Source organism: Odontesthes bonariensis, chromosome 22 (assembly GCF_027942865.1).
Source record: "Odontesthes bonariensis isolate fOdoBon6 chromosome 22, fOdoBon6.hap1, whole genome shotgun sequence".
NCBI lineage: Eukaryota > Metazoa > Chordata > Actinopteri > Atheriniformes > Atherinopsidae > Odontesthes > Odontesthes bonariensis.
Genome location: NC_134527.1, coordinates 961,785 through 985,981, shown reverse-complemented (window position 1 = coordinate 985,981; position 24,197 = coordinate 961,785). Strand labels below are relative to the sequence as shown.

Below are 24,197 nucleotides of genomic sequence, written 5' to 3'. Positions count from 1 at the left end.
CCATCTATCCATCCATCCATCTATCATCCAACCATCCATCCATCCATCCATCCATCCATCCATCCATCCATCTATCATCCAACCATCCATCATCCATCCAACCATCCATCTATCTATCATCCAACCATCCATCCATCATCCATCCATCTATCATCCAACCATCCATCCATCCATCTATCATCCAACCATCCATCATCCATCCATCCATCCATCTATCTATCATCCAACCATCCATCCATCATCCATCCAACCATCCATCCATCATCCAACCATCCATCCATCAACCATCCATCTATCTATCATCCAACCATCCATCCATCATCCAACCATCCAACCATCCATCCATCTATCATCCAACCATTCACCCATCATCCAACATCTATCCATCCATCTATCATCCAATCATCCAACCATCCATCCATCTATCCATCCATCCATCTATCATCCAACCATCCATCCATCCATCCATCCATCCATCTATTATCCAACCATCCATCATCCATCCAACCATCCATCTATCTATCATCCAACCATTCATCCATCATCCATCCATCTATCATCCAACCATCCATCCATCCATCCATCCATCTATCATCCAACCATCCATCTATCCATCATCCAACCATCCATCCATCATCCAACCATCCATCTATCATCCAACCATCCATCCATCCATCATCCATCCAACCATCCATCTATCTATCATACAACCATCCATCTATCATCCAACCATCCATCATCCATCCAACCATCCATCTATCCATCATCCAACCATCCATCCATCCATCCATCCATCTATCATCCAACCATCCATCATCCATCCAACCATCCATCCATCTATCATCCAACCATCCATCCATCATCCAACCATCCATCCATCAACCATCCATCTATCTATCATCCAACCATCCATCCATCATCCAACCATCCAACCATCCATCCATCTATCATCCAACCATCCATCCATCATCCAACCATCCATCCATCATCCAACATCTATCCATCCATCCATCATCCATCTATCATCCAATCATCCATCTATCATCCAATCATCCAACCATCCATCCATCTATCCATCCCTCCATCATTGGTACATTTAGTTACAGGCTGCAGGTTGAATGTTTGTTTGACTCCAGATTCTTGTGGCCTGAGAGAGAAAAGCTTCCGGACCTCCTGCTGCCTGTACCTCTCTCTGTGGGGGATCCTGGTCCATGTGAGTCCAGCTGTTTACATTTATATTAAAATACAGTTTCAGTGGGACTAACAGTAGAATTCTGTGTTTTCTATCATCATGTAAACGTGCTGATTCAGACTTTGGCCTGAAGCATCACTGATATCCAAGGTGTTTATAGTCAAAGTGTTCACTAAGTTTAAATGAATTCCATATAATTAATGCATTTTACTGTATTTACTGTATAAATGATGCTGGAAATTAACTTTATATATGTTCTGCTCCCACAGTGAAACTACAGTCACCATCCTGTAATACTGGGGAAATAATACATTAAAGACATATAAATCCAAATGCTATAGTGTGATATCTAATGTATTGACAACATGGAGCTAACGTCTGCTGCAGAGCTTCATCACATCTGCACGTCTGATAGAAAAGGATTCATCTTGTGTTTGAAGAGTCCTCTGGAGTAATCAGATGTGACCGTGTCAGGTTGGCTTCGCTCACACTTCCTCTTATCTGAAGCTACATGTGGACAGAAGACGCCTCGGGCCAAAGGTTTTCTCCTCTGTGAGCTCTCTGAAGCAAAACCTTAAAGAACAAAGGAAGTTATCCTTTGAAATGAGATCAAAGGCAATGTTTAATCTGTCCTTTCCCAAAATATTTCATTATTTCGCTTTCATTTTAAGCCCAATGTTCATTGTTTTCTTTTAAAAACAGTCGTTCAGGATGGAGTCAGGATCACCGAATTCATCAGGATGTTTTATGTGTAGCTTGGAAGCATTTTAGATCAAATCAGTCCTGCATTTACATGCTGAAATGGGCCGAAATGGTTGTGTCATATGAGGAAACATTTCAGCCTGACAACATGACAAGGGGCGGAGCTACCAACCACCAAACACCTCCGTCAGATGCGTTCTATAGAACCCAGAACAGACCCAGCTGAGGAGAAGGAGCTGAAATGGTTCCAGGAACTGAGGGCCGTGGTCCCGAGTTCCCGAGGGCCTATTGCATAACTTCATAACTTGGGTTTGTTAGAAGCTAAACTCATGCAGGATGAGCATCAGCTATGAGCCGGGGAAAGGAAAGGAAAGCCGGGGAAAGGTGTCTGATCAGGCCACAGACTCTGTGGGTGAGGCGTCTCCAGAACTTTTGCAGGTCGCAGCCTCCTCGTTGCATTAACACGTTCTCACCTTTTTAATTTGAGTTTTCTGGAACCAGCTGTTGAGCCGGATAAACAGAAATGAAGGAGGCCCTCCGTTATTCTCGGGTGAATTCTGCCGCTCTTTGTGTTTCCATCACTTGTTGGAACATGAGTGCTGACGAGCAGAGGGAGATTCAGCAGCTGTGAGGGAGCAGGTGACGGATGAGATTGAATTCCTCTTCTCCCTGCTGTGGACTCTAATGGCTTTGATCAGATGAGCTGCAGAGAGACAAAAACTCTCCCTTTCATCTGTTTTTCCACCACTCTGATCGGCTGACATGCAGTTTGGCTCAGAAGGACACAAACTGGTGACAGAAAACACAAACTCATTGAGCTTAAACTATAGACTGTAAGTCACCCACTGAGCATGAGATGTTTAATCATGTTGTTCTGGCTATTCAAAATGTCAAAAGGTGCTGGTATTTATCAAAAGTTGAAGCATGTAATGAATAAACAAGACTGTGATATACTTTCTAAATACAGTGGTGGAAAATCTGAGTGTAGCCTTCAGTATCAGCTCCCATCAGTTAGTGTCTGGAGCATCTAAGAGCTTTAAAACATTAAAACCTATTCAAACGCATTAAAAACGCATTAAAACACATTCAAACGGATTAAAACACATCAAAAGCACAGTAAAACGCGTTAAAACACATTAAAAACGCATTCAAACACAGTGAATGAAGTTTCACCCAAAGGGAGAGTCTGTAAATCTTTAGATTAAAAAGTATAATATCTGTTTTCCATGTGGATACAGCTGGTCGGTTTTCCCCGATATTTAGCTATATTAATGTTGGGTTTAATCTTGATTTCTGCCTCCTTTTACCTTATTTTCCCATCACATTATATAAAGCAGTATCATCAGACTGACCCAGAACTAATCCTGCTGAGATGAAATATATTATTATTATAGATAATGCTGCAGATCAGCTGGCTGCAGAATTAATTCCAACACAGGTGATATTGGATGGACAATGCCAGTCTGTGTGTGTTTGGGAGGGGGGGGGGGGGGGGGGGGGGTACAGCCTGAGGCGCCTCAGTGGATGGTGACGGTGCCACGGTGTCCTCTGGCACGCGCTTCCACCGCGCGTAAAACGCTCGCTTAACAGTGAGCTTGCTCCATTTTTCCAGGCGCGGCTCCTCTGAGAGGAATTCTCCCGGTAACAGGACACCGGTCTATCTTTAGCCCCCCCAGCACCCAGACTCGCTGAGGCCCAGAACATGGACCCGCTCACGGACACGGACGCGGACACCTCCGGCTGTAACGGAACCGACGCGTCCGGTAACTGCAGCGCCGGCTTCAACCAGTTCGTCCAGCCGGGCTGGCGGGTCGCGCTCTGGGCCGCCGCCTACTGCAGCATCGTCGCGGTGTCCGTGGTCGGAAACCTGGTGGTGATTTGGATTATTCTGGCGCACAAACGCATGAGAACCGTCACCAACTACTTCCTGGTGAGTAACGGAGGAGTGCGTGCTGATGTTGGGCAGCCTGTTGGGGAGGCTACGGGTTAGAAATGCCCCGCCCTACCAAAGCCCCAAAATAAAGCAACTTTGAGTTTTAAATCCAAAATCTATTTAGTATGATGAAACCACCTGTTATTTATTTATTCAACTCAACTCAATACATTTTTTATCATGTATTTTTTGTTACACAATACAAAAAGACAATCACCAGTTTCCAGGATTACACTTTCTTTTTTTTTTTTTTACCACAAACCAACTGTCAGTTGGACCAACAGTTTTCTTGTTTTCTCAGTTTTCTTTTACATAATAAAGGTTTATTATTGCTATTATATAAATGTGAAGTAATTACTTTTGAATTAATTATATTGAAAGGGAAAAAAAACAGTGAACTTTTTTCTGCTGTTTAAATGTTTTTATAATTCACGGGTCAAAAATGACCCATAAGACAATCTTTGTACCCTAGTGGTGTACAGCCCACATGGAAACATAAACAAAAATAAAGAATGACTTTTTCTAATGATGGGGTCCCTTTAGGAAAAGTCATAACATTTCAAGTTGGAAAAAGATAGTTTAAGGTATTTTTTCTGCTGCTAAACATGGTGGTGGCTCACTTTTGACCTGCAAGACAACAGGAGGGTTAAAATGACAAAAGAGCAGTTTTATGGTCATGAACAGGTGAATAAATACATTTTATTTTCAGGGTCAGAAGTCTCACTGTAAAGACTGTGGAGCAAAGCTCAATGAAATGTTTATCTATGATGGTTCAGGAACTAATGAAATGAGCAAAAATCAAAGCTCCAAACAGGAGGTGGGGGGGTCTCAGTCCCTGTGAGTAAGCACCTTATCAGTTAATCTGATGAGTATTTTACAGATGATTCATTTGGCTGATAAAATGCCTTAAAACCATGAAACATAACCAAGAGAAGCTATTACTAATGCTTTCATTCAATGAACAGCCCATAACTCACAACTATTCAGTTTAATGTCACAGAAAACAATAAAAAACATCAGAACTTCACACCCGAGAGGCCGAAAAGAGACAAAAACCAACATTTAGTCATAATTCAGTCATAAAAACCATCATAACTTCACACCTGAGAGGCCGAAAAGAGACAAAAACCAACATTTTGTCATAATTCAGTCATAAAAAACATCAGAACTTCACACCTGAGAGGCCGAAAAGAGACAAAAACCAACATTTAGTCATAATTCAGTCATAAAAAACATCATAACTGCACACCTGAGAGGCTGAAAAGAGACAAAAACCAACATTTAGTCATAATTCAGTCATAAAAAACATCATAACTTCACACCCGAGAGGCCGAAAAGAGACAAAAACCAACATTTAGTCATAATTCAGTCATAAAAAACATCATAACTTCACACCTGAGAGGCTGAAAAGAGACAAAAACCAACATTTAGTCATAATTCAGTCATAAAAAACATCATAACTTCACACCCGAGAGGCCGAAAAGAGACAAAAACCAACATTTAGTCATAATTCAGTCATAAAAAACATCATAACTTCACACCCGAGAGGCCGAAAAGAGACAAAAACCAACATTTAGTCATAATTCAGTCATAAAAAACATCATAACTTCACACCTGAGAGGCTGAAAAGAGACAAAAACCAACATTTAGTCATAATTCAGTCATAAAAAACATCATAACTTCACACCTGAGAGGCTGAAAAGAGACAAAAACCAACATTTAGTCATAATTCAGTCATAAAAAACATCATAACTGCACACCCGAGAGGCCGAAAAGAGACAAAAACCAAAATTTAGTCATAATTCAGTCATAAAAAACATCATAACTGCACACCTGAGAGGCTGAAAAGAGACAAAAACCAACATTTTGTCATAATTCAGTCATAAAAAACATCAGAACTTCACACCTGAGAGGCCGAAAAGAGACAAAAACCAACATTTAGTCATAATTCAGTCATAAAAAACATCAGAACTTCACACCCGAGAGGCCGAAAAGAGACAAAAACCAACATTTAGTCATAATTCAGTCATAAAAAACATCATAACTGCACACCCGAGAGGCCGAAAAGAGACAAAAACCAACATTTAGTCATAATTCAGTCATAAAAAACATCATAACTTCACACCCGAGAGGCCGAAAAGAGACAAAAACCAACATTTAGTCATAATTCAGTCATAAAAAACATCATAACTGCACACCCGAGAGGCCGAAAAGAGACAAAAACCAACATTTTGTCATAATTCAGTCATAAAAAACATCATAACTTCACACCTGAGAGGCCGAAAAGAGACAAAAACCAACATTTTGTCATAATTCAGTCATAAAAAACATCATAACTTCACACCTGAGAGGCCGAAAAGAGACAAAAAACAACATTTAGTCATAATTCAGTCATAAAAAACATCAGAACTTCACACCCGAGAGGCCGAAAAGAGACAAAAACCAACATTTAGTCATAATTCAGTCATAAAAAACATCATAACTGCACACCTGAGAGGCCGAAAAGAGACAAAAACCAACATTTAGTCATAATTCAGTCATAAAAAACATCATAACTTCACACCTGAGAGGCCGAAAAGAGACAAAAACCAACATTTTGTCATAATTCAGTCATAAAAAACATCATAACTTCACACCTGAGAGGCCGAAAAGAGACAAAAACCAACATTTTGTCATAATTCAGTCATAAAAAACATCATAACTTCACACCTGAGAGGCTGAAAAGAGACAAAAACCAACATTTAGTCATAATTCAGTCATAAAAAACATCATAACTTCACACCTGAGAGGCCGAAAAGAGACAAAAAACAACATTTAGTCATAATTCAGTCATAAAAAACATCATAACTGCACACCTGAGAGGCCGAAAAGAGACAAAAACCAACATTTAGTCATAATTCAGTCATAAAAAACATCATAACTTCACACCTGAGAGGCCGAAAAGAGACAAAAACCAACATTTTGTCATAATTCAGTCATAAAAAACATCAGAACTTCACACCTGAGAGGCTGAAAAGAGACAAAAACCAACATTTAGTCATAATTCAGTCATAAAAAACATCATAACTGCACACCTGAGAGGCCGAAAAGAGACAAAAACCAACATTTAGTCATAATTCAGTCATAAAAAACATCATAACTTCACACCTGAGAGGCCGAAAAGAGACAAAAACCAACATTTAGTCATAATTCAGTCATAAAAAACATCATAACTTCACACCTGAGAGGCCGAAAAGAGACAAAAACCAACATTTTGTCATAATTCAGTCATAAAAAACATCATAACTTCACACCTGAGAGGCCGAAAAGAGACAAAAACCAACATTTAGTCATAATTCAGTCATAAAAAACATCATAACTTCACACCTGAGAGGCCGAAAAGAGACAAAAACCAACATTTAGTCATAATTCAGTCAGAAAAACCATCAGAACTTCACACCTGAGAGGCCGAAAAGAGACAAAAACCAACATTTAGTCATAATTCAGTCATAAAAAACATCATAACTTCACACCTGAGAGGCTGAAAAGAGACAAAAACCAACATTTAGTCATAATTCAGTCATAAAAAACATCATAACTGCACACCTGAGAGGCCGAAGAGACAAAAACCAACATTTTGTCATAATTCAGTCATAAAAAACATCATAACTTCACACCTGAGAGGCCGAAAAGAGACAAAAAACAACATTTAGTCATAGGTTCAGTCTCCACCTACTGACTCAACGTGATAAAGTGCCCTTAAGGCCACTTTCCCGTCAGCAGGCGGGTGAAAAATCATTGCACCTAAGTGCTGTTTGAGCCGATGTAAAAGTGCTCTGAGTGGTCAGCGGGGCTGGAAAAGTGTGATATAAATGCAGTCTGTTCACCGTTCGCTCCAGCTGTTCCTTCAGATTAGCTCCAGTCCTTCGTCCAGATGTTTCTACCACCACTGCGTCTGGATGGTTGGTCCCAATGCAGAGAACTTCTACCGGATACTTGAGATGTTTCTGTACACAGTCCAGCTTCCTGGTTACGCCTCTCATCTGACGCCTCATCCTGACTGAAAACCAACGAAACTGACGCGATACGACCACGAAATTTCACGAGGGGTTCCTGATATGCAGGATTCTTTGGTTCAGGAATTCCTCACTTGAAACACAGAGTTCTCCGGCTCCCTTGGGTTCAGATCTTTGTGGTTCGGCTGTTTGGGGTCATAAACCATTGAATGCTGTTCCACGGTAAAGATAATTACATTACATCACATTACGGTCATTCTGCAGACACTTTTATCCAAAGCGACTTACAATCAGTGTGTTCCACATCAGTAGGCAAAAGAACTTCAGGTCACAAGAAATCAGAAGTGCATTTCTTTCCAAAACCAAACAGCTAAGAGCAGAACTAGTGCTAGAGTAAGTGCGGTAAGTTAGGTACCGAGACACATGGGGAAAAAGACAATTTAGGAAACAAATAAGTGCGTAAGGAGCTGGGAGGAAACAGGTGATGTCCTCAGAGGGCGGATCAGGGTAGTGTTTCCTGCAGAGGTGGGTTTCAGCCTGCGGCGAAAGATGGGCAGAGACTCAGCTGTCCTGACATCAGTCGGAGATCGTTCCACCATCGGGGGGCCAGAACAGAGAAAAGCCGTGACCGTGTCGACGGTGCGCAGGGACCCCCGAGTGACGGGGCAGCCGGCCGCATGGTGGCCGCAGAGCCAAGCGGTTGGGCGGGGGTGTAGGGCCTGACCACAGCCTGGAGGTATGAAGGAGCTGCTCCTTCCACTGCCCTGTAGGCCAGCACCAGAAAGTAATCGGCGGATCCACCAAACATGGAGAAGGGTACGGAACTTTTACTCGGCCATTTTCATTTTAAAGTTCTTCCAGACGGCGGAGTCGACAGAACCAAAGTCATCTGTAAACACTGCCAAGTTGAATTGTCTTCTCAGCGTAGTAGTTCCAGTCTAAAATATCACTTAAAGGCAAAACACACAACTGATAGCAGCAAGTCATTCAAGGAAACAGACAGTGGAGCGAGGCTTCTACATAAAAACTACAGAAAGATGCTGATGTTAAAAGTGTGTTTGCACAACAAATGTTATGGCACTTTCATTCATATGGCAGCACATTTAAAATAAAGCTAAATGCTAAAAGCTATACGCTACTTTTGGATTCATTTTTGGATTCTGCGTACAAATGCGATTAATCGTGATTAATCAGGGAAATCATGTGATTAATTAGATTAAATCATTTTAATTGTTGCCCAGGCTGGTTGTAACATTAGAATTATTATTACAAAGTTTGGAGTGTTCCAGGTTATATTGTGTGTTTGTTTTTTTATTTCAGCCTGTCCGACTGAAACAGCTTTGAACTCATTATCAAAGGGAGGTTTTCTTGTTACTGTGTGATTTATTCTGAGCTCCAAATGCCTCGCAGTGAGAGGGTTTCCTCCTCTGAAGAGGCGTTTTTATCCTTAAATAAACTGCTTAAAGGTTTTAAACAGAAACATGTTGAATAGAATAAACCTGGGAATATAATTCTGTGCTTCCTCTGCAGGTGAACCTGGCCTTCGCCGAGGCCGCCATGTCGGCCTTCAACACGGTGATCAACTTCGCCTACGCCGTCCACAACGAGTGGTACTTCGGCCCGGCTTACTGCCGCTTCCACAACTTCTTCCCCATCGCTGCCATATTCGCCAGCATCTACTCCATGGCCGCCATCGCTCTGGACAGGTGTGTGTTCTACAGGTGTGTGTGTTCTACAGGTGTGTGTGTTCTACAGGTGTGTGTTCTACAGGTGTGTGTGTTCTACAGGTGTGTGTGTTCTACAGGTGTGTGTGTTCTACAGGTGTGTGTTCTGCAGGTGTGTGTTCTACAGGTGTGTGTTCTGCAGGTGTGTGTTCTGCAGGTGTGTGTTCTACAGGTGTGTGTTCTGCAGGTGTGTGTTCTGCAGGTGTGTGTTCTACAGGTGTGTGTTCTGCAGGTGTGTGTTCTACAGGTGTGTGTTCTACAGGTGTGCGTTCTGCAGGTGTGTGTTCTGCAGGTGTGCGTTCTGCAGGTGTGTGTTCTACAGGTGTGTGTGTTCTGCAGGTGTGTGTTCTGCAGGTGTGTGTTCTGCAGGTGTGCGTTCTACAGGTGTGTGTTCTGCAGGTGTGCGTTCTACAGGTGTGTGTTCTACAGGTGTGTGTTCTACAGGTGTGTGTTCTGCAGGTGTGTGTTCTACAGGTGTGTGTTCTGCAGGTGTGTGTTCTACAGGTGTGTGTTCTACAGGTGTGTGTTCTGCAGGTGTGTGTTCTGCAGGTGTGTGTTCTACAGATGTGTGTTCTGCAGGTGTGTGTTCTGCAGGTGTGTGTTCTGCAGGTGTGTGTTCTGCAGGTGTGTGTTCTGCAGGTGTGTGTTCTACAGGTGTGTGTTCTGCAGGTGTGTGTTCTGCAGGTGTGTGTTCTGCAGGTGTGTGTTCTACAGGTGTGTGTTCTGCAGGTGTGTGTTCTACAGGTGTGTTCTGCAGGTGTGTGTGTTCTACAGGTGTGCGTTATACAGGTGTGTGTTCTACAGGTGTGTGTTCTACAGGTGTGTGTTCTGCAGGTGTGTGTTCTGCAGGTGTGTGTTCTGCAGGTGTGTGTTCTACAGGTGTGTGTTCTGCAGGTGTGTGTTCTACAGGTGTGTGTGTTCTGCAGGTGTGTGTGTTCTACAGGTGTGTGTTCTACAGGTGTGTGTTCTGCAGGTGTGTGTTCTGCAGGTGTGTGTTCTACAGGTGTGTGTTCTGCAGGTGTGTGTTCTGCAGGTGTGTGTTCTACAGGTGTGCGTTCTGCAGGTGTGTGTTCTACAGATGTGTGTTCTGCAGGTGTGTGTGTTCTGCAGGTGTGTGTGTTCTGCAGGTGTGTGTTCTACAGGTGTGTGTTCTGCAGGTGTGTGTTCTGCAGGTGTGTGTTCTACAGGTATGTGTTCTACAGGTGTGTGTTCTGCAGGTGTGTTCTACAGGTGTGCGTTCTGCAGGTGTGTGTTCTACAGGTGTGTGTTCTGCAGGTGTGTGTGTTCTACAGGTGTGTGTTCCACAGGTGTGTGTTCCACAGGTGTGTGTTCTACAGGTGTGTGTTCTACAGGTGTGTGTTCTGCAGGTGTGTGTTCTGCAGGTGTGTGTGTTCTGCAGGTGTGTGTTCTACAGGTGTGTGTTCTACAGGTGTGTGTTCTGCAGGTGTGTGTTCTGCAGGTGTGTGTTCTGCAGGTGTGTGTTCAGCAGGTGTGTGTTCTGCAGGTGTGTGTTCTACAGGTGTGTGTGTTCTACAGGTGTGTGTGTTCTACAGGTGTGTGTTCTACAGGTGTGTGTGTTCTACAGGTGTGTGTGTTCTACAGGTGTGTGTGTTCTACAGGTGTGTGTTCTACAGGTGTGTGTTCTGCAGGTGTGTGTTCTGCAGGTGTGTGTTCTACAGGTGTGTGTTCTGCAGGTGTGTGTTCTGCAGGTGTGTGTTCTACAGGTGTGTGTTCTGCAGGTGTGTGTTCTACAGGTGTGTGTTCTACAGGTGTGCGTTCTGCAGGTGTGTGTTCTGCAGGTGTGCGTTCTGCAGGTGTGTGTTCTACAGGTGTGTGTGTTCTGCAGGTGTGTGTTCTGCAGGTGTGTGTTCTGCAGGTGTGCGTTCTACAGGTGTGTGTTCTGCAGGTGTGCGTTCTACAGGTGTGTGTTCTACAGGTGTGTGTTCTACAGGTGTGTGTTCTGCAGGTGTGTGTTCTACAGGTGTGTGTTCTGCAGGTGTGTGTTCTACAGGTGTGTGTTCTACAGGTGTGTGTTCTGCAGGTGTGTGTTCTGCAGGTGTGTGTTCTACAGATGTGTGTTCTGCAGGTGTGTGTTCTGCAGGTGTGTGTTCTACAGGTGTGTGTTCTGCAGGTGTGTGTTCTGCAGGTGTGTGTTCTACAGGTGTGTGTTCTGCAGGTGTGTGTTCTGCAGGTGTGTGTTCTGCAGGTGTGTGTTCTACAGGTGTGTGTTCTGCAGGTGTGTGTTCTACAGGTGTGTTCTGCAGGTGTGTGTGTTCTACAGGTGTGCGTTATACAGGTGTGTGTTCTACAGGTGTGTGTTCTACAGGTGTGTGTTCTGCAGGTGTGTGTTCTGCAGGTGTGTGTTCTGCAGGTGTGTGTTCTACAGGTGTGTGTTCTGCAGGTGTGTGTTCTACAGGTGTGTGTGTTCTGCAGGTGTGTGTGTTCTACAGGTGTGTGTTCTACAGGTGTGTGTTCTGCAGGTGTGTGTTCTGCAGGTGTGTGTTCTACAGGTGTGTGTTCTGCAGGTGTGTGTTCTGCAGGTGTGTGTTCTACAGGTGTGCGTTCTGCAGGTGTGTGTTCTACAGATGTGTGTTCTGCAGGTGTGTGTGTTCTGCAGGTGTGTGTGTTCTGCAGGTGTGTGTTCTACAGGTGTGTGTTCTGCAGGTGTGTGTTCTGCAGGTGTGTGTTCTACAGGTATGTGTTCTACAGGTGTGTGTTCTGCAGGTGTGTTCTACAGGTGTGCGTTCTGCAGGTGTGTGTTCTACAGGTGTGTGTTCTGCAGGTGTGTGTGTTCTACAGGTGTGTGTTCCACAGGTGTGTGTTCCACAGGTGTGTGTTCTACAGGTGTGTGTTCTACAGGTGTGTGTTCTGCAGGTGTGTGTTCTGCAGGTGTGTGTGTTCTGCAGGTGTGTGTTCTACAGGTGTGTGTTCTACAGGTGTGTGTTCTGCAGGTGTGTGTTCTGCAGGTGTGTGTTCTGCAGGTGTGTGTTCAGCAGGTGTGTGTTCTGCAGGTGTGTGTTCTACAGGTGTGTGTTCTACAGGTGCGTGTTCTGCAGGTGTGTGTTCTGCAGGTGTGTGTGTTCTGCAGGTGTGTGTGTTCTACAGGTGTGTGTTCTGCAGGTGTGTGTGTTCTACAGGTGTGTGTTCTGCAGGTGTGTGTTCTGCAGGTGTGTGTTCTACAGGTGTGTGTTCTACAGGTGTGTGTTCTGCAGGTGTGTGTTCTGCAGGTGTGTGTGTTCTGCAGGTGTGTGTGTTCTGCAGGTGTGTTCTACAGGTGTGTGTTCTGCAGGTGTGTGTTCTACAGGTATGTGTTCTGCAGGTGTGTGTTCTGCAGGTGTGTGTTCTACAGGTGTGTGTTCTGCAGGTGTGTGTTCTACAGGTATGTGTTCTGCAGGTGTGTGTTCTGCAGGTGTGTGTTCTGCAGGTGTGCGTTCTACAGGTGTGTGTTCTGCAGGTGTGTGTTCTGCAGGTGTGTGTTCTGCAGGTGTGTGTTCTACAGGTGTGTGTTCTACAGGTGTGTGTTCTGCAGGTGTGTGTGTTCTACAGGTGTGTGTTCTACAGGTGTGTGTTCTGCAGGTGTGTGTTCTACAGGTGTGTGTTCTACAGGTGTGTGTGTTCTACAGGTGTGTGTTCTGCAGGTGTGTGTGTTCTACAGGTGTGTGTTCTGCAGGTGTGTGTTCTACAGGTGTGTGTTCTGCAGGTGTGTGTTCTACAGGTGTTTGTGTTCTACAGGTGTGTGTTCTGCAGGTGTGTGTTCTACAGGTGTGTGTTCTGCAGGTGTGTGTTCTGCAGGTGTGTGTGTTCTACAGGTGTGTGTTCTGCAGGTGTGTGTTCTACAGGTGTGTGTTCTGCAGGTGTGTGTTCTGCAGGTGTGTGTTCTGCAGGTGTGTGTTCTACAGGTGTGTGTTCTGCAGGTGTGTGTTCTGCAGGTGTGTGTGTTCTGCAGGTGTGTGTTCTACAGGTGTGTGTTCTGCAGGTGTGTGTTCTGCAGGTGTGTGTGTTCTGCAGGTGTTCGTTCTACAGGTGTGTGTTCTGCAGGTGTGTGTTCTGCAGGTGTGTGTTCTACAGGTGTGTGTTCTGCAGGTGTGTGTTCTACAGGTGTGTGTGTTCTACAGGTGTGTGTTCTACAGGTGTGTGTTCTGCAGGTGTGTGTTCTACAGGTGTGTGTGTTCTACAGGTGTGTGTGTTCTACAGGTGTGTGTTCTGCAGGTGTGTGTTCTGCAGGTGTGTGTTCTACAGGTGTGTGTGTTCTGCAGGTGTGTGTTCTACAGGTGTGTGTTCTGCAGGTGTGTGTTCTGCAGGTGTGTGTTCTACAGGTGTGTGTGTTCTACAGGTGTGTGTTCTACAGGTGTGTGTTCTGCAGGTGTGTGTTCTACAGGTGTGTGTTCTGCAGGTGTGTGTTCTACAGGTGTGTGTTCTGCAGGTGTGTGTTCTGCAGGTGTGTGTGTTCTGCAGGTGTGTGTTCTGCAGGTGTGTGTTCTGCAGGTGTGTGTTCTACAGGTGTGTGTTCTGCAGGTGTGTGTTCTGCAGGTGTGTGTTCTACAGGTGTGTGTTCTACAGGTGTGTGTTCTACAGGTGTGTGTTCTACAGGTGTGTGTTCTGCAGGTGTGTGTTCTACAGGTGTAAACGCTCAAAGAGCCGTGTGTGGACGAGCTTTAAGGCCCCGTCATTATCAGACGTATAACTTGTGCATTATAGAGGTTATTGAATATGACTCAGGCTTCATGTGTCACATACTGCCGACAGGCGTTTATATCTCAGTCACCTGGTGGCAACTGCAGCAGGTTCTGATCAAACTGCATTTAAATGGAACTTTTAGGGGAGAAAACAGCAAATAACATTTTATTCTGAGAATGTGTCAAAATAAAATAATAAAAGTGAAATAAAGATTAAAGATTAAAGTCAGATCACCAAGATGAAAGCAAAGCAGCATTAAATGTGTCTGCAACAGTTTTACTGGACAGTATGTGATCAGCTGATCGGGTTGACTCAGACTCCACCTAGACTCCTGATCAGCTGTTGCATTCATGGGTTTAGTTGCTTTTTTGTTTGGACCAAACATGATTTGATAAACCGGAACTTTATTCTCGACTCTATTATTGAAGCGGAGAATTGAAACAGTCCGCCTCTCTTCTTCTTTCTCAGTAGGCAGAACTCTTCCTCTCCCTGAATCTGCAGAAATGAACACATCACAGAAAGTAAATCCTCTCTCCAGTTAGCGATGGATGGATGGAAGTGGCTGCAGATGCTTATTTAAGGTCTCCCCCTTCTGGTAGAAACAGTATTTACTGTTTTTTTTAATCCTTTCACTGAAATCTGACTTTTTTCATCGAAGCAGCACAAACTTTGTTTGGACGATTGAAATCTTGTCTTGATGTAGTTTTCATTAGTTTTAATTTTAGTAACATTCTCTTGTACTTCTTGAACACATTGTAAAATAAGGCTGAAAATTACCAGAGAAAATTCTCTTAAAGGGACAGTTCGCCTCTTCTGACATGAAGCTGTGTAACATCCCATATCAGCAACATCATTTCTGAACATCTTCTTACCCCCTGCTGCGTCCTGTGAGCAGAGTTCCAGCCTCGTTTTGGTGTTGATGAAGGTAGTACGGCTAGTTGGCTGGGGTTTAAAAAATAAAGCGTTGTCTCTTGGCTAGATACCTGGAGCATCTCCACCATATACGTAGGGATAAATGAACACCCATTAAAAGGAGTTTCCCCCCTGAAAGACAGAGAGATCTCATTCGAACATTTGGGCTACTCTCTCCAGACTTGATGCATCTTTTCTGTAAATTCGAGACGGACCTTATGAATGCAATAAAGGTTTCTCTGTTCGATTAAGTCCGTGTCTGTCATGTTTTTAGTTTTATGTTTCATCATGTTTTAGATTTCAGGTCTTGGTCTTTTTCCATTGTTTTCCCCTCACTTCCATGTTCAGTTCGTTAGCTTCACTCGTGTCACCTGTCCATTCCCCACCAGCTGCACCCAGTCACTAATCCCTCCCAGGTCCCTATTTAGTTTCCAGTCTTTCCATGTTGTTTGTCAGATCCTACCCATCCCGTCAAGTCAAGTCAAGCTAAGCTAAGCTAAGCTAAGCTAAGCTAAGCTAAGCTAAGCTAAGCTAAGCTAAGCTAAATATTTATTTCCATGCCATGTCAAGTGACTTTGTTTTGTTAATTCACAGTTTAGTTTTTGAATCCGGCTCAGCCCAATTTTGTTTAACCACGTTTTGTTTTGTGAAATAAACTCAGTTTTCTTTTGAAAGTCCGCATTCCTTCCTCACACCCACTCTACTGACAGTGTCAGCAGAGTTCTTCATCACTCATCTCCACATCGGCTCGGCGTCCATCCCTCTAATTTACTACAAGCAGGGGTCTGCACAGCAGGCAGTGATACGAAGGGAGAGAAAATAGGGCCAAGAGATTGTGAGATCTGACTTTTTCCTGGAGAACCATTTTGTGATGCAAATGTATTACTCTGTTGAACGCATATTGTTTTGAGAAGCAAAACGCTTTATTTTTTAAACCCCAGCCAACTAGCCGGACTACCTTCAGCAACACCAAAACGAGGCTGGAACTCTGCTCACAGGACGCAGCAGGGGGTAAGAAGATGTTCAGAAATGATGCTGCTGATATGGGATGTCATACAGCTTCATGTCAGAAGAGGCGAACTGTCCCTTTAATCAGTGATAAGAATTAATTTTCTGCTTTTCTTTGCTCAAACTGAAGGAGGATCTTAATTCAATTCATTTTTATTTATATAGGGCCAAATACAACAAATGTCATCTCAAGGCACTTAAATAATAAAGTCCAATTCAAGCCAATTGGAATTCAATTAATTGTAATCATAAGTATTCATAAAATAATCCAATTCGTTCATATAGAGCCAATTCAAAAACAATTTCCTAGCTAAGGAAACCAACAGATTGCACTGAAACTTTGTTTTCGGTCCAGAAGAAGCTGATCGATCTCTGAATGAATCTCTTGAAACTCTTAAATCAGGTCGCTGCTGGTTCATTTTCACTCTGAGAGAGATTAACAGAAACCAGAATCCTCCTGGAGAATCCTGCAGAAAAACTGTTGATGGAACACCTTTAATAATGAGCCTGATAAACGGGCCTTTTTGTTTTTGATGAGCCTGATAAACGGGGCTTTTTCTTTAATAATGAGCCTGATAAACGGGGCTTTTTCTTTAATAATGAGCCTGATAAACGGGGCTTTTTCTTTAATAATGAGCCTGATAAACGGGGCTTTTTCTTTAATAATGAGCCTGATAAACGGGCTTTTTTTCTGCGTCTGTGTGGCAGGTACATGGCCATCATCCATCCCCTGCAGCAGCGGCTGACCTCCACACAGACCCGGGGGATGGTGGCTGTGATCTGGGTGCTCGCCCTGCTTCTGGCCTTCCCTCAGTACCTGTACTCAGCCACGGCCTCCCTGCCCGGGCGCACCGTCTGCTTCATCGACTGGCCCGACTACAGCGCCGTGGACTTCAGGAAGATGTGAGTATCAGGCTGCTTCCTGTCTTTGCTTCTTCACTCAGAGGAACGAGCTGTAAACTGAATGAACTAGAAAATTTCTGAAGAAATTTTGATGGGTGCCAATTTTTTTTAGTTTAGTTGAGAGTCTCCTGTCACATATAAACTTTGAATGAGGTCTCTGTGATGTCGTATGGCTGAGTTATGAGGCCTCCAAAACAGGGCATTTTTTGGCATTTTTGGTGCGTTAAGTGCTTTTCAATCGATTTTGCCATTGACCTCCACACAGACCCGGGGGATGGTGGCTGTGATCTGGGTGCTCGCGGCACAACAGGTCTGTTGTAGACAGCCATGTCTTTTTTTTCAAGGTCCTGTTTTAAAAAACAGTTTTTTTAGAATTTTAAAATGCATTTTGGGGCTCGTTAAGTGCTTTTCAATCGATTTTCCAATTGAATTTTGGGTCTCTGCGAGACCCAAAATTCCTAAGACAGGTCTGATGAAGACAGTTATGTAATTTTTTATCAAGGTCCTGTTTAAAATACAGCTTTAATGGCATTTTCAAAATGGCCTCATTTTGTGCTTTTCAATCGATTTTCCCATTCCCTTTTGCGCTTCTGCCAGCCCCTAAATGGAGGAGACATTTATGTCATTTTTATCAAGGTCCTGTGTAAAATACAGTTTTTATGCCATTTTAAATATGCTTAAAGGACAAGAGCGTTTTTTTGACATTGGGCCCTTAATTTCACATTATAACATGATGTTCTACTCACCCCTGCTTGTTGTTGGTCATTTGGAGCTGTTCCGAAGATATTCGCGAGGCGTCTGGCTGCTCTCTTGAGATATTCGGCCATGAAACGGTTTCCTATGGGCAACGTTATACAGGCACAAACTACGCTGTTTATAATTTATTAATTACTCTACACTAGCACTGATAACGTGGAGGTGCGTCGCTTACTTAAAAAAATCCGGGTTACTGTAATTTTGAATTTTTGTCGTAAAGTGGGTGTTACTGACGTCATCATCGTGCTACTGCCACAGGCAGCCCACAGACCTGCTGCCTATTTATTCATTCGGCTAAAATTCAAAGTCTGCACACCAGGAGATTAAAGCCCGCCAATAATAACCCACAGCAGCGACTTTCTCCGGATTATCTTTCATTTCCAGATGAAACATTTCAAGTTATTTAGGAAGTTGTTATTTCAGGGTTTAATGCGTCTGACAGTATTATTATTATTATTATTGATGCCTTAAATGCATCCTGTGGTTTAACCCATCAACATCTCTGTTTCCATTCATTTACAGCTCCATCGTTACCTTCAGTAACCATGGAAAAGGTTTATTATGAGAGCCTCAGATTCAGTGATGATGAGGAGGGTGGAGGTGATGATGGTGTCACTCTCTGAGCAAAAAGCAAAGTTTTAACTTCCTGCTTCTGAGGAACTGCAGCATCATCTGAAGCTAAAGTTGGGTGGAGGATAGGGATGGGAATTGATAAGATTTTTACGATTCCAATTCCATTTTCGATTCTGCTTAACGATTCGGTTCTTTGTCGGTTCCCTTATCGATTCTCATTTGGAGAAAAAGGACAACAAACCGGTCGATCAGCATCAACTTTGTTTAGTTTAGAAGTAACACGAGTCATGAGCTCACAAACCCAACAACGGTGAGGTCCACATTGGTCTATCCTGGCCTGGGTAATTTAACTCTTCCTGCTCTGGTGAAAGGAGAAGCTGGAGGTAGAGGTGAACTGGGGGTAGTACCACCAGCCTCTGGCTCTGAGCCAGTCAGGCTCTGTCTCTCATGATTTCATCTAAATGTAATGCCTGAGAAGGCATTCATTTAACCTTAACCGTTACTAACAGCAGCTTTTACAATGAGGCAAATGGTGCTAACATGATAGGCAGTGTTTGTTTGTTAGTTACCTGCAGTGTTAGCCGAGGACATGCTAACGTTGCTAACGTTGCTAACGTTGCTGGGTTCAGATTCACCAACGTTAGTCCGGAGCAGATCGAAAACGCGACATTCATTCATAGTTATTGCATGTTGGTAGTATTTCCTCCCTTTGGTGAAATATTCACTTTGCAAGTTGCCCTGTTGTCGTCTTTTTTAGGGATGTGGAACCAAACTTTCGAGCGTTTGTACCGCTTGGGCGCCATGTTTACTGTTGGCTGCTGGCTGCGCTGGACTCATTGACGTCATTCGCGCCCACTGGAATCGATAAGGGAATCGTTTGCAAAATCACCAAACGATTCCAAGGAATTGAAACACTGGGAACCGGTTCTCGACTCCCATCCCTAGTGGAGGCTACGGAGGGTGGATGAAATTAGATTTGTTTGTGTTGTAATTTCATTTCTGTGCCTTAAAGTTTATTCTGTTTCTCTCTGTTTCCTCCGGTCTTCTCCTTCTTCTTCTCCTTCTTGTTGCCGTAGCTACTACGTGTCTGTGACGCTGCTGATCTACTTCCTGCCCCTGTGCATTATGGGATGGGCCTACCTGACTGTGGGCCTGAGCCTCTGGGCGAGTGAGATTCCCGGAGATTCGTCCGAGCGCTACAAGGAGCAGCTCATCGCCAAGCGCAAGGTGACGTAGGTGGCGTAGGTGACGTAGATGACATAAGTGACGGTGATGTGGGTGACGGAGACATAGACAGTGACATAGGTGACGTAGGTGACGGTGACGTAGGTAATGTAGCCGCAGCGTTTAACGGGAGGACTTTTTAATCTCTGACTTGTAAAAACAAGCTGAACGGATTAGTCCTCACGGCGTCCTGACGGTGTCCTGACGGCGTCCTCTGCTCACAGGTGGTGAAGATGATGGTGGTGGTGGTGTGCACCTTCGCCCTCTGCTGGCTGCCCTACCACATCTACTTCCTGCTGCATCAGTTCTTCCCCGAGCTGCTGGAGCAGCGCTTCATGCAGCAGGTGTACCTGGCTGTCATGTGGCTGGCCATGAGCTCCACCATGTACAACCCCATCATCTACTACTGCCTGAACAGCAGGTGGGTCCCTGTTCCAGATGTTCACCTGTTCCAGATGTTTATCTGTTGTAATCTGTGTCTGCGTGCGTAATCCTTCCTGTTTGCCCCCTGCTGTGGGGCATCTGTGTCCCCCCCGGCAGGTTCAGGGCAGGTTTCCAGCAGGTGTTCTGCTGCTGTGCCCCCACTGTGGCCAAAGAGGAGCTGGAGCTGAAATCCCCCCGTTACCTGCAAACCCAGGTGAGGGTTTGAAACCGCATACTGCATACTACATACTACATACTACATACTGCATACTGCATACTACATACTACATACTACATACTTCCATACTACATGCTGCATACTACATACTGCATACTACATAGCGCATACTGCATACTACATACTTCCATACTACATACTGATTGATCAGACAGTATGCAGAGCGTTTACCCACAATGCATTTCGCTCCTGCCCCAGCAGAAATCAGCCGGCCTGAAGCTGATTTCCCTTAAGATCTAAACTCTGTAAACTTTAGTAACATTTGAAACATTTTCAGGCGAGAAAGTAGTCGTTTAGATCCCCAACGTGTTGAAAACCTGACAAAATACCGGCTGTTTACAATTTTGTTCCCACGAATTCGGCGCTACTAAAGCTAGCCACAGTGAGCAACACACTTCCTGTTATTTTCACAAAATAAAATACCCGTTGCCTTTTATCATAGGGAAAGCCATTACGGTACAATTGGTGCTTTTGTTTTGAAAACAGGAAGTGAACCTACCCTCGTTGTAGCTAGCTTGAAACTGCCGTTTTGACAGGAAATGACGATCGGCGACGTCACGTTACGTTGCATCTTGGGTAGTTTGAGTATGAGTAGTAACCTCATGATGCATACCCAACATTTCGGAGAATCTAGTATGCATCCGGGAACTTCTCGCTGACTCAAACTCGCATACTAACTCAGAAAGTTAGTAGGAGTAGTAGCAGAAGTATGCGGTGTGGAACACAGCCCCTGATTAAATATCGGCCGTCTGGTTTCCAGCTCGTTCCTCATGATTGAAGTTTTCTCTAATTCTCTGAATCTTTAGATGACATCATCATGGACTGTTGATCAGATTCATACATTTTGTAAGTTAACTTTGAGAAACCTTTAACAGAGTCTGTCACAGAGGAGGAACTTTAACTTCTTAAACTCAGCATCTTCCATCTTTTTAAAGAAGCAGGTGATGTTCACTGTGTTCTTTTCCTAAATAAATAAAGGTTTAAGGTATTTCTAAGCCATGATCTGTTGGTTTTATGGAGGTAAAGATTAATTAATTCTGTGATGTAAAGCTGGATCTGTTCTGCAGTAACCTCAGAAGCGACTCTTGTTTTTCCAGGCGAGCACGTATCGAGCCAGCCGGATGGAGACGGCTGTTTCCAGCGCTGTTGATCCTGCGGGGCAACAGGCTGCTGAGCTGCCTTCCTGCCCTCCTCAGCTCACATCCAACGGCTCAGAGACATTTCCCAGGAGCGCTCAGGTGTCCCCACAGCAGAGCCCGCCCTGTTAGGACTGATGTGGAGGGGCTGAAGCCGGTCAGAGAGCTCTGTTCTCTCATACCGAACAGATCGACCCTTCCTTTGTACAGATTTAGGACGTAGCCGGGATATTCTTTAAAAACCAGCGGCTGCTTGCGTCATTTGGAGCGTTCAGTACCAGAGATGGGGACTCGAGTCGACTCGAGTTGCTGTTTTGATGACTTGTGACTTGACTTGACATAAAATAAAAGACTTGAGACTCGACTCGGACTAGGAAGTTAAAGACTCGGCACTTGACTTGAGTGTTAAGCATCTAGCATAACTTCCAACTTTGTTCGTCATTTGAAGATCCATTCTGACCAGTGAGTGCTCGTCAAATTAGCCAATATTATCCTGTTAGCCTAGTCTGTAGTTAGCTAACGTTAGCTTGATTTGATACGGGGTGGACACATTGGCCAATGATGCACCATGCACCAATTTGCACTTTATACTTTAGCCTAGTTCTATGTCTATTTTTTGTCTATTTTTGTACTTGTTGCACTAAAGAGAGCGAGGTGTAACCGAAGTCAAATTCCTTGTGTGTGTCCACATACCTGGCAATAAAAGCGATTCTGATTCTGATGATGTTTACTGACAGTTACTTATATCTCGTCTTTTCACTTTATTAAGATCAGATTCTGCAGGTAAAATTGCAATAATAAGGTGACTTTGACTCGACTTTGACTTGACTAGACTTTGACTTGCACATGAAAAGTTTACTTGAGACTTGAAAGCTAAGACTTGAGACTTACTTGAGACTTGCACATGTGTGACTTGGTCTTATCTCTGTTCAGTAGTGTCTGAGACATGAGGCCCGGCAGAGGCTGCAGGAACCCGTCTGCAGACCTTCATTCATCCCCTGTGCAGCTCTGAGTCCCGACCTGCCTGCTGAAGGCGGGCTGTGGGAAACCTCCATCTGCCCTCAGCAACAGGGTTACGTCAAGTTGATTCTGAGAAGCTGTGTTTGTGTTGCGTGGAGACAGGGGGACGCCAATGGGACGCCAAGGGGACGCCAAGGGGTCGCCAAGGGGTCGCCAGGGGGGCGGCTCGGAGGCCGTGGGCGAGCAGAGCCTCCACCTGTTGGACAGGATTAGCCTCGTGTTCCGACAATGCGAGGCGCAGGATTCAGTTGGAAGCAGCCGGGTCACCGGCCTGCTAAATATAGAGGCAGGGACACGGGAACAGAGACACGTATAACTGCCCCGAGGAAAAGAACAGCAGCAGCTCAACCGCTAAGAGACGGCAAAGTTTCAGCTGTCGGACACAAAGAGCGGGAGGAGCTAACGCTTCTGATGTGGTGGAAGGGCAATTGTACCCCCAAGATTAGCTCGTTAACATAAAAGCTATTAGATTCCTCATGTTTTAATTAGAGAAGGAGGAAGGAAGGAAGAAATGGACAGACAGAACTTGGTTAAATTAAGTAAAAGTCCATAAAAAATGAAAATTTTATTGTTTTAAAAGGTTGAAACTTAATTACATGAATGAGATTATTTTTGGTTCAGTCGATCGAGTGTATTGATCAGTCTCACTGATCAATACACTCAGCTAACAGCTAACAGCAGTCATGTGGGTTAGAGGTGCTGAACAGCAGCTAACAGCTAACAGCAGTCATGTGGGTTAGAGGTGCTGAACAGCAGCTAACAGCAGTCATGTGGGTTAAAGGTGCTGAACAGCAGCTAACAGCAGTCATGTGGGTTAGAGGTGCTGAACAGCAGCTAACAGCAGTCATGTGGGTTAAAGGTGCTGAACAGCAGCTAACAGCTAACAGCAGTCATGTGGGTTAGAGGTGCTGAACAGCAGCTAACAGCAGTCATGTGGGTTAAAGGTGCTGAACAGCAGCTAACAGCAGTCATGTGGGTTAAAGGTGCTGAACAGCAGCTAGCAGCTAACAGCTAACAGCAGTCATGTGGGTTTGAGGTGCTGAACACTGCGTTAATAACTGTACTAAAATAATAATCAGTGTTGCTGTGAGTCTTTAATGCTGAACCTGAAGATTGTTTCAGATATAGAAGTTAAATCAGCCTTTATAATACAAATATATAATATAATATATTTATATATAATATAAAGTGGGTTGAAATCTGACTTCCTTATTAAAATGGCCGACTCCCAAAGCTCCACAATCCCTGCAGGATCAGCAGGAACTTTACAAGCTAACGAGCGTATGAGTTCAGCTTCCCTCCAAACGTAGCTTTTGGATTTGGAGTTGGTGCATTTTTCCATCCCAGACAGTATGCAGAGCGTTTACCCACAATGCATTTGGCTCCTGCCCGAGCCGAAATCAGCCGGCCTGAAGCTGATTTCCCTTAAGCTCTAAACTTTGTAAACTTTAGCAACATTTGAAACATTTTCAGGTGAGAAAGTAGTCGTTTAGATCCCCAACGTGATGAAAACCTGACAAAATACCGGCTGTTTACAATTTTGTTCCCACGAATTCGGCGCTACTAAAGCTAGCCGCAGTGAGCAACGCACTTCCGGTTATTTTCACAAAATAAAATACCCGTTGCCTTTTATCATAGGGACAGCCATTACCATACAATTGGTGCTTTTGTTTTGAAAACAGGAAGTGAACCTACCCTCGTTGTAGCTAGCTTGAAACTGCCGCTTTGACAGGAAATGACGATCGGCGACGTCACGTTACGATGCATCTTGGGTAGTTTGA

General features: G+C 44.2%; 1 protein-coding gene across 1 annotated transcript; it reads left to right on the top strand.

Annotated features, from left to right (window-relative positions):
* Positions 1-3,580: 3,580 nt before the first annotated feature.
* tacr1b (tachykinin receptor 1b) lies at positions 3,581-23,966 on the top strand. Its single transcript, XM_075456157.1, has 7 exons — positions 3,581-3,824; positions 9,353-9,528; positions 16,852-17,046; positions 19,452-19,602; positions 19,824-20,020; positions 20,140-20,236; positions 21,358-23,966. The coding sequence occupies exons 1-7, from the start codon at positions 3,597-3,599 to the stop codon at positions 21,526-21,528; spliced, it is 1,215 nt and encodes a 404-aa protein (XP_075312272.1). The 5' UTR covers positions 3,581-3,596; the 3' UTR covers positions 21,529-23,966.
* The last annotated feature ends 231 nt before the right edge of the window (positions 23,967-24,197 follow it).

Bases quoted from the DNA above. Each gene is read 5' to 3' on its own strand.
- tacr1b (XM_075456157.1), top strand. From the start codon at position 3,597: ATGGACCCGCTCACGGACACGGACGCGGACACCTCCGGCTGTAACGGA. The intron at 9,529-16,851 runs GTGTGTGTTCTA...TCTGTGTGGCAG, and splicing joins GCCGCCATCGCTCTGGACAG to GTACATGGCCATCATCCATC. The intron at 20,237-21,357 runs GTGAGGGTTTGA...TTGTTTTTCCAG, and splicing joins CCCGTTACCTGCAAACCCAG to GCGAGCACGTATCGAGCCAG.